The sequence below is a fragment of the Gigantopelta aegis genome, chromosome 6 (genome assembly GCF_016097555.1).
Source record: "Gigantopelta aegis isolate Gae_Host chromosome 6, Gae_host_genome, whole genome shotgun sequence".
Lineage (NCBI taxonomy): Eukaryota > Metazoa > Mollusca > Gastropoda > Neomphalida > Peltospiridae > Gigantopelta > Gigantopelta aegis.
This window is the reverse complement of record NC_054704.1, coordinates 51266115-51276374: the sequence shown is the minus strand read 5'-3', so window position 1 is coordinate 51276374 and position 10260 is coordinate 51266115. Positions and strand designations below refer to the sequence as shown.

At 38.8% G+C, this 10260-nt stretch overlaps 1 protein-coding gene across 2 annotated transcripts in view; it reads right to left on the bottom strand.

Annotated features, from left to right (window-relative positions):
- Positions 1 to 3266: 3266 nt before the first annotated feature.
- Positions 3267 to 10260, bottom strand: part of LOC121373943 (phospholipid phosphatase-related protein type 5-like) — a 44908-nt gene continuing 37914 nt past the window's right edge. For both annotated transcript variants that reach the window (XM_041500785.1, XM_041500786.1), the window contains exons 5-9: positions 9633 to 9822; positions 8469 to 8526; positions 6770 to 6946; positions 5015 to 5113; positions 3267 to 3673 (exon numbers count right to left, since the gene is read on the bottom strand). In XM_041500785.1, the coding sequence (XP_041356719.1) occupies positions 3470 to 3673; positions 5015 to 5113; positions 6770 to 6946; positions 8469 to 8526; positions 9633 to 9822 (728 nt within the window). In that variant the 3' untranslated portion in view covers positions 3267 to 3469. The remainder of the gene's footprint in view (positions 3674 to 5014; positions 5114 to 6769; positions 6947 to 8468; positions 8527 to 9632; positions 9823 to 10260) is intronic.

Below are 10260 nucleotides of genomic sequence, written 5' to 3'. Positions count from 1 at the left end.
CCGACGAGGATCGATCCAACACCGACAACGCATCAAGCGAGCACTTTACCACCAGGTTACGCCCCGCCCCATTTGTTCAGAACCAAGACTACCCCAAACCTCTGAAAAACAAAAATACAAACAAACAAACAAACAAACAAGTGAGCTGTTTTGTCCGATCTTTTATTCAGTGACAAAATCAAAATCAAAATCAAATACAAACATTAAAATACCCCAAAAGCTTTTCGACAGCGTTGTCCGATATTGCGAAATGCTACTAAAACAAGCCTAGACATTGTCAGATCGCCTAATCATGCTTTCCACAGCAATCGCGTAATTTCTGAATAGGGTTATGTTACATATTTACAAAATGTACAAACAATTAAAATAAGCTATTAAAATTATGGAACTCTCCCAATGTGAGCCTTGTGTCCATTTTGCTTCAAGAACATTAAAACTCCCCTTTAACCCTTAGAACACTAACTATTTTGTATGTCCTTTTTATTCTATTGAGATTGCCCGATCCAAAGTCTTTCGCGGTTTTTAAAGGGTTAAACACAAACGTTAACATTATGGAATTAAAAAAAAAATCATGATAATAAAAGAAGAAAAGAGAAAGGCAAACAAGGCGAATATTGGTCTCCCGTTTTATATATCGTACATTGTGTAATATACAGTAATTGTACGATATAATCTATGGCCGGTAGCATTTGATGTTTGTCCAGTTTCAGACTGGAATACTATTTGGAATTCAGACATACTAAACATACGTTAGTAGTCGAGAGGTAGAATACAATACATATTCTGTAAAAACAGCATTTGGTGGAGCAATTTTGGTGTCATTAATTGCCATCGTCTGCACTGATGGTACCTTTACTAAAATTAATTGGCATGTAGATCTATAGATCCGGACCATTGGTGCTCCCAATCACAAGCAGGTCGGGGCATGACGACAACTGCTGGTAGTTTCACCAGCTTTTAAAGTCACAAATTTGAATGACAAAACCGTATACCGTAATTAAAACCATGTTTCTGTACAAGACAGAGTCAAAATGACGTTTTAGGCAAAGTCGTGATTGCTTCCATGATCCACTATCGGGCGCTCATCCCTAGGAGGACCGCCACTCCCTAGATCCATAACCGGGTACTTCGTCCCTCTTGCACCGCCGGCAGGAGGACTGAAACTCCCATGACTAGCCTAGAAAACCCAGACATGCACAGGATATAGAGCTCAATGGAATATATACTACTGTGATGGCATGCAGTCATGAATCACTGTCACAAGACAGCCTTTCTCTATACAAATGCATATGGGCTATCACACGATTGGTATCTCAACAAATGATTATTATACATATCTTAGAGATCTTGTTTTGAGTATCGATAATGATATCATTAATGTTTGGGCCGTGTGAAATTTGGCGTGGTGCAGGCGTGGAAGCTTTAAAAAAATTGATTCTGAGGTTATCAATAGCTGGATTTTCATATGTGCGGCACAGTTTTTCTTAACCACGCCCTCGCCTCGCCAAAATACCATTCCATATGGAAAACGGCCCTTAATGATACATATAAGTATTGGTTTGAGGTAGAAGTTCCAAGTAAACCATTCATATGATTATGATTAAATATTCCAGCTATAACCTATGTGATTATGATTAATCGGCTATATTGATCTGTCATTGTGGAAATGATCTTTTCTCTTAGAAATAGATATTATATACTCGAGTTACTAAAAGAAATCAGTATATTATTATTATTGGTGGTACAATTTTTGCTACATTTCTCAACATAGTAAAATTCATCAACCCAAATGACTTGGAACACGTTTGTTGGCTTAGGTCACAGTGTTTGGTGAATGCTTAGGGACATGCAACCTAGATTATTATAACTATAGGCGTCGAAAGGTGCCAGCAGTTGGAGAGGCCAGTGATAGATGAATTCGTTTTTATTTTCAACTGGAGAGTGGATTTCATTTCGTTTCAACTTATTCTCGTGCTTGTATCCAATTCAGGTTCAAGCACGCTGCCCTCAGCTATGTGGGCTGTCTGCCGAGAACAGTGGGTTAGTTGTTAATTGTTAGTGGTTAGTGAGAGAGAAGAGAGTGTAGTGGACTTACACCTACCCACTGAATCGTTAAAACTCGCTCTGGGTGGGAGCCGGTACCGGGCTGCGAACCCTGTACCTACCAGTCTTTACGTCCGATGGTTTAACCACGGCGCCACCGAGACCGGTGGAGAGTGGATGTATTTTATCCAATGGAAGGGGACCAGTACACCCCTCACCTCGGTTCTAATGCCTGTTATAACAATTAATAATCATTTCATTTCGAACACATTCTCAAAGAATGTGTAAAACATTTGTCTGATAAAATGTTGTATTCCTATACATGTTTATGTAAGAATTTATTCAATGGCAGAACGGGGGAAATAACTCGAAGATTATATCATTTGGAGGTAATAAATATTTCAGAAGACTGAGTCTGTTGCCTGACTGTGCCCAGAACTTTCTTTTCATTGCAACCCCATCACCCCTCCCACTCCCCCTATTATTTCAGGCTAGGTACAGCCCGGTTTATCATTATCGACATTGGTTTATTAAGAATTTACTAGACGACCAAGATGTTTTGATTGCTTAGAGCACCAAATATTCTTGCACCGCCACTGTCACATTTTAAAATATTAGGACCAGAACCAGTGGTAAACCTCCCGCTTGATGCGCGGTCGATCTAGGATCGATCCCGTCGGTGGGTTCACTAAATTATTTTTGATTTCAGCCAGTGCTACACAAATGGTCTAACATATGCCTTGGTACATACTATTTCTCTGTGGGATAGCGTATATCAGTGGCGGATCCAGAAAATCCATTCAGGGGGTTCAAATGACATGTGGCTGAAGGCCTTAAACTTCCCGAAGCGACACCTTGGATTCTCCAACGTAAAAAATGAAAAAAATAAACAACTGTCGCAAAATGTAGGGGCCCCCTTAGATCGGTCACTATATATAAAAGACCCTTCGCTACCACTAATTAAAAAGAGTAGACAGTTGGGTGGCGGCGGCAGGTTTCCACACTCATTATCTGTGTGGTCCTTAACTATATGCCTGACGCCATTTAACCGTAATTAAAAAAAAGTGTTAAAAGTGTTGATAAATATAACATTTCTTTCTTTTGTGATCATACTATATACATTGTATATACTTCAAATTAATATCTAAAGAATCCCGATACTTCAACCATACTTTCTGTGCAAGAAAAATAATCTGTACCATTGTATAATATGACTCACTCTCTCTCTCTCTCTCTCTCTCTCTCTCTCTCTCTCTCTCTCTCTCTCTCTCTCTCTCTCTCTCTCTCTCTCTCTCTCTCTCTCTCTCTCTCTATAAAGGATGATTCTATTTATCTAATACATCGCAGCACTCTTGTTCCATTTTGAGGTACCCGCCACCGCAGTCCACGTTTCACTTAGGTCCGAGTACGGTGTCCGATTCGCTAGTCACATATGTGATGACGTTCCCTGCAAGTACGAATTTTGTCTGTTGTAATTTTCCACCGAGTGAGCGAGATCCTTCTGGAACGTGTTGTAGGGCCGCCGCCTGTACTTGCTGTCACACGAGTCGTTGGAAAGACGGTGATGCATGTGTGCACGTGGTATATGCAGCGATGGGTAGTCGATGGGCCGTTTCATATTGTATTTGTCCTGAAATAAAATGAAACAAATGTTTGTTATACGACACACTGACAGGTATCCCGAGTACTCTGATCGTAAGAGAGCAAGACGGAGATATCGACAGTTATCATGCTCCCTCACGTGCGGGGGCGAAACGTAGCCCAGTGGTAAAGCGCTCGCTTGATGCGCGTTCGGTTTACGATCGATTCCCGTTGGTGGCCCTATTGGGCTGTTTTCTCGTTCCAGCCAGTGCTCCACGACTGGTGTAACAAAGGCCGTGGTATGTACTATCCTGTCTGTGGGATGGTGCATATAAAAGATCCCTTGCTGCTAATCGAAAAAGAGTATCCCATGAAGTGGCGACAGCGGGTTTCCTCTCTATATATCTGTGTGGTCCTTAACCATATGTCTGACGCCATATAACCGTGTTCAGTGCGTCGTTAAATAAAACATGTCCTTCTTCTTCTTCTCTCACATGCGAGGGCATTATAACTCAAAATGTCCGTCGAGCTCTCTTACCGTCAGAGTACTCGGGCTAATCGTAAGACAGAAATGCAAAGATGTGGACATTATAAAATGTTCGTTTTACTCTCTTACGGTCAGAGTACTTGGATACCTAGTAGGTTAATAGATCAGTGGCTACTGAGTGGTGTAAAAGTGATAATTTGGTGTTTACAGTATAACAGAACAGACACCACGTTTCTGTCTTTGATTAGCAGCTTCAAGAACGATTCTAGGACCAATGTGTAAAATGGTGAATGTAATTAAAAAAAAAAAAAAACCCAGGTGGGCGTACACCCCAAAAACTCTTCCCAACTTTCACGATTTCATATATGGGGAAAAGAATTTCTGTTACTGATCATATGTATACTGAGCCATATTACATCTATAGAATGTCTATAGTGTCATTAAAATTCATTGTATATATACTATTTACAACAACCAAAATAAAATAATATGCAAAGGCGTGGAGCCCATTACACACAGTATGCATGTACGTAATGCAAAAAAATACGGGAATAGATCGAGGCTGTCTGTGATTGTTCTATAAAATATCTTCTTAAAATTGACTCGGAAAAAAAAAAAAAAGCCCCCAAAAAGGCTCAGAATGCATCTACAGGTGGTTCAAAATTTTATGGGAGGGGGAGGCCCCCCGAATCACCCCACTCGAACACGCCTTCAGCATGCGTAATCCTAAAACTTTTCTGGATACGCCTCTGTAATATAAGAGACAAAATTATATGAATTTTGACTTCCTCGTAAAACAAATCTACGTCTAGGGCCATAAGTATGATTTTTCTTTTAATTTGAAACAAAAGTCTACTACTTCCAATACATATAACATTCTTCAACAATGAAAATGCCACTTACCTCGTAAGGATAATAGTTTTCAGCTACAACCGAGTTTATGATGTGCAGCAGTTTCCAGTGAGACAGATTTTCACGAAAGTTATTCAGAATGGTCACACCCTGAAAATTATTTCGAAAAAAAACAACCTTATATTAATTAAGTAAAATTGTTTGTTTTATCATTATATTGATTGAAACATATTTGATTGCTTTTGAAAAGCAAGTGGATTAGTTACATGTTTTCCAGCGTACTAGGCCTTCTCCATAACAGACGACAATGATCTATTTGTTTTATTACTATCAATGAAACGAGAATATACCGCTGAAAAAGAAACAATACCCAGCAGCGTGTTTGCAATATTGATTATTAACTTAATGTGCCTTATCGTAGTACTTGTTCTGTGTAGGATAGATTTACAGCATTCATCGAGTTATATTATTCAAGCTACGTGGAATTGTATTGATTTGGCCATGTAATGATCCATTTGCACTACCATTTGTAACAATGGTATCTCGATCTGTAAATAACAAAATCTATTTGAACAAGTAAACGGTCATCATTACTAGATGCCAATAATGACAAAAAAAATATGTAGAAATTTAAAAGAAAACGTTGGTCTCTTTTCCCGTTAAACGCACACATGTATCAAAATCCTACGTATAACTGTTTTATGCAGACATAATTCATAATTACTTATATAGTCAAAGTATAATTAAACTAAATAATAACAATATAATGTTAAGTAAATTAATAGTAATCTGTATATTAAAGGCTAATATATATGAGAGGGAGGAAGGAAGGAAATGTTTTATTTAACGACGCACTGAACACATTTTATTTACAGTTATATGGCGTCGGAAATATGTTTAAGGACCACAAAGATATTGATGGACGAAACCCGCTGTCGCCACTTCAAGGGCTAGTCTTTTTGATTAGCAGCAAGGGATCTTTTATATGCACCATCCCACAGACAGTATCTGAGAAAGAGAGATGCAAAAGCTATACATGCAATCTAATTGTTACAAATGGCTGAGCAAATGCCCATTCCCAGGGCTATAGACAAAAAATATTTGCATGTTCCCCCTCCCAACCCCACAACTATAGTATGTGTCCCTCCACGTCATATGTTATTACCACGAGTCCGATTATCCTTCTATATCATTTTAAATACGTCAGTGATTTTGTTGTTCAGATTTACATCAAAGTATAATCCTTAAAAGTACTATATCTGACCGGCCTCGGTGGCGCAGTGGTTAAACCATCGGACTACAGCTACGGCTGGTAGGTACAGGGTTCGCAGCCCGGTACCGGCTCCAACCCAGAGCGAGTTCTTAAGGGCTCAGTGGGTAGGCATAAGGCCACTAGACCCTCTTCTCTCTCCACTAACCACTAACCCTCTGTTCTGGACAGACAGCCCAGATAGGTGAGGTGTGTGCCCAGGACATCGTGCTTGAACCTTAATTGGATTATAAGCACGAAACTAAGTTGAAATGAATGAATACTATATCTGGACAGCGTGCTTGAACCTTAATTGGATTATAAGCACGAAACTAAGTTGAAATGAATGAATACTATATATGTATATCTGCACAAGCCAGAGTCTAATGGACGTTTTGACAAGATTATAAATGATCCCAAGAATAACTCTCAGGTCACCTCTGAAGGTACTTCATCTATAAGAGGACTGCCACTCCCCAGGACTATAGTATAGTCTGTACGTCCTGCCTACTTCGTCTGTAGGGCTCTGTTTTCGTTTGTGACGATGCAACACCTACCAGGTAAATAGCGAGGACGACGCCCATGCCGTAGCCGACGACGACGTCAGTCCAGTAGCTCTGACACAGCGCGATCTCGGCCAGCCCACACATGAGCGACAGCATCACGAACACCAGCGACAGGAAGGGGCGGATAATCCTCACGCTGTGCGCGTGCATTGCACCGTGGATGTATATCTGAAGAAGAGAAAAATTAGAACAATAATTCCTATTGGTCAATAGAAATTGATAACATATTAGAACTACTGGATGATAACGAGGTGCCACTCCAAGGAAGGAATGGCATACTGAACTAGAGGTAGCACTAAACCAAATAATTTCCGGCTCGGTCAAAGTTCGAGGTGCGCCGGGTCAAAGTTCGAGGTGCACCGAACTTTTGATAGAGAAATCAACACCACAATTACTGTGATTGGTTATAAATGTGAGTGTGTTGGTTGTAAAACAATTTAATGTATGCAATTTTATTTCATCTAGTGCCACTATGTCAAGTAGCCTTGTGCTTGGAACATGTATGGGGTACCTGTAAAAAAAAGTACTCAAATTGTGTGCGAAACTAGGGGTGTTGTAAAAACATCTGGTTATACCGAAAATGAGCCATGAAAGGTACCATTTTCTGCAGTTAATACTTTGAGGTAGGGGTTGTAGTACTGATATTTATGGGTCATAGTTTGGTTGATATATTACATATAGTGTTTTTAAACACAAACGTCAACATGGTCGCCTATGGGATTTTATTTGGTATAGTCTTACCTAGATTGAGTACTCTGCCGACAGTTACAAAGCGATCATAACTGTCCAAATGTCCGTCTAGCTCTTGAAAGGCAGACTCGGCTACTGCACCACCACCACGGTGCATTTACACCCACTTATAAATCTACAGCACAAATGCGTCTACTTAGTGTTCATGTTAGCTTCAGGCTAGCAATAATGTGTTAAAAACTAAGTTTTGAGGACCAATCCATATTCAAGAAAAATATTAATCTATTGAAAAAAAAAAGGTTTTCGAAAATATGTATCGAATGCATATTTCAAAGCTTTATTGAAATACAGAGTCCATACAAACTATTTCTTTTGTGGGCCACCTGATGAATATGATAAGTGTCATATAATGTATGTCCAATAAACATTTTGTGGTTCCGGTTATCGTACTGACTAATGTTTTTCGCTATTTTCTCCTACGCTAAACCTTTTTTCATCTGCTGATGTTAAAAACAGCTAGAGGAAAAAGAAATGTTTTATTTAACGACGCACTCAACATATTTTATTTTACGATTATACGGCGTCAGACATATGGTTGAGAACCACACAGATATTGAGAGAGGAAACCCGCTGTTGCCACTTCATGGGCTACTCTTTTTCGATTAGCAACAAGGGATCTTTTATATGCACAATCCCACAGACAGGGTAGTACATACCACGGCCTTTGATATACCAGTTGTGGTGCACTGGCTGGAACGAGAAATAGCCAAATGGGCCCACCGATGGGGAAACAGCTAGAGGACGCAAAATTTGTTTGAAATGTTACTTTATTGTTCTTTGACAAGATCAGTTTGACATATTTTAGGAATAATTCTTTTTTCAAATACCTATCTACATACCTTAATGTTTTTCCCAACTGTAACCAAAAGCACACATATTTTTTTATTTGCCCTAAAATACCTAATGCGAATAACAGCCGTAGGCATTTGTAAATACTTACAGCTATAAACACAGAAGCGAAACTCGTTAAAGCTGCATTCATTGACGGAAACGATGTCCTGAAAACATAACAAGTCAAATTAAAAAACAACAAATCAATTTGGATTTATAGCGGGTAACATTGTTTCTAATTCAAAATTTAACAAAAATGTGTCAGTAAAAGTAAGTAGATTCGCCCAAACTGAATCATACAAGTAATTCAGCAATGAAGGTGGCCAGTTTTGCATATTAGTTATATTTTACAATTTGATCACTTTATTAGTGTTATTCAGTGCCGTAGATAATATAGGCGGCATGGGGCAAGGGGCAAAGCCCTTATAAACACACACAAAATATCTTATGATTTGGTACGGCCATAAGCGTACGGGTTCCTATTTGTGTAGAGGGGCAGGCTGATTTTTGTCCGAATTAAACAAAAGTGGCTGAATCTACATTACAACATTTATTAATATTAGCATTACAGTGAAACAGCTATATATAGGGTTGCAAACGAATTGCCACGCATTTTATATGGATTTCAACTAATATTGTGGAAATACATGGTAAAATGTGTTCAGGCCAGCTAATGTTTGCCCGAATTTGTTGAGTTTCTTCAGGACTGGGTTACTTTTGGTTACACATGGTTGTTAACACATGTACGTATGTTAACAATTTCAAGACATACGACTGGCTGCTCCTAGGTGATGGTCAGGTCACCAATGGCATACAACCAATGAAAAACTAAAAGATGGAAATCGATATTAGACTGTGACGTACTATAATGGTTAACCTGACATTCATGTGTCTATGACGCTTAAGTCAGCTAAAAGTGCAAAGGCTGTAAATAACTTTTTGTCGAAAAAGATGTTAAATTTTGCTTAAAACCTGGGCCCCGTTCCACGAAGCGATCTTAGCCCTAAGATCACCGTAACTTCACAGCTAATATACGCACTTAAGGTGATCTTAGAGCTAAGATCGCTTTGTAGAACGGGGCACTGGTTTTTGAGGATATGTAAGAAGTAGAATAATACATTCGTGTCCGTTAGATACCATTTATCTCACAACTCGTTGTTTAAAAACGTATCAAACTCGCTTTTGCTCGTTGGATACATTTTAAAACAACTCGTTGTGAGATATAAATGGTATCTAATGGCTACTCATGTATTATTATCTATATCATTCTTACCGTCCTTCTCTGATGGCGTACTTGTCTGTGTTCAGACACATTTCATCACCGCTAAGGGCGCCGTACGATTGGTTACACCCAGTAGAATTGACCTGGCACAGTTCAAGAAAGTTGGGCCGCAACCGACCAATCATGATTTTTATGATATCCACAAATATCATCAGAGCGAATCCTCCAAACACAAAGACACCTGAAATTTTTTCAAAAGAAAAGTGTTATATAAACAGCACTCATTCTGCTCCAGCACAACATAATTATGTTTAAAGTGTTACATAAACAGCACTCATTCTGCTCCAGCACAATATAATTTTGTTTAAAGTGTTATATAAACATCATTCATTCTGCTCCAGCACAACATAATTTTGTTTAAAGTGTTACATAAACAGCACTCATTCTGCTCCAGCACAATATAATTTTGTTTAAAGTGTTACATAAACAGCACTCATTCTGCTCCAGCACAATATAATTTTGTTTAAAGTGTTATATAAACATCATACATAAACAGCACTTATTCTGCTCCAGCACAATATAATTTTGTTTAAAGTGTTACATAAACATCATTCATTCTGCTCCAGCACAATATAATTTTGTTTAAAGTGTTACATAAACAGCACTCATTCTGCTCCAG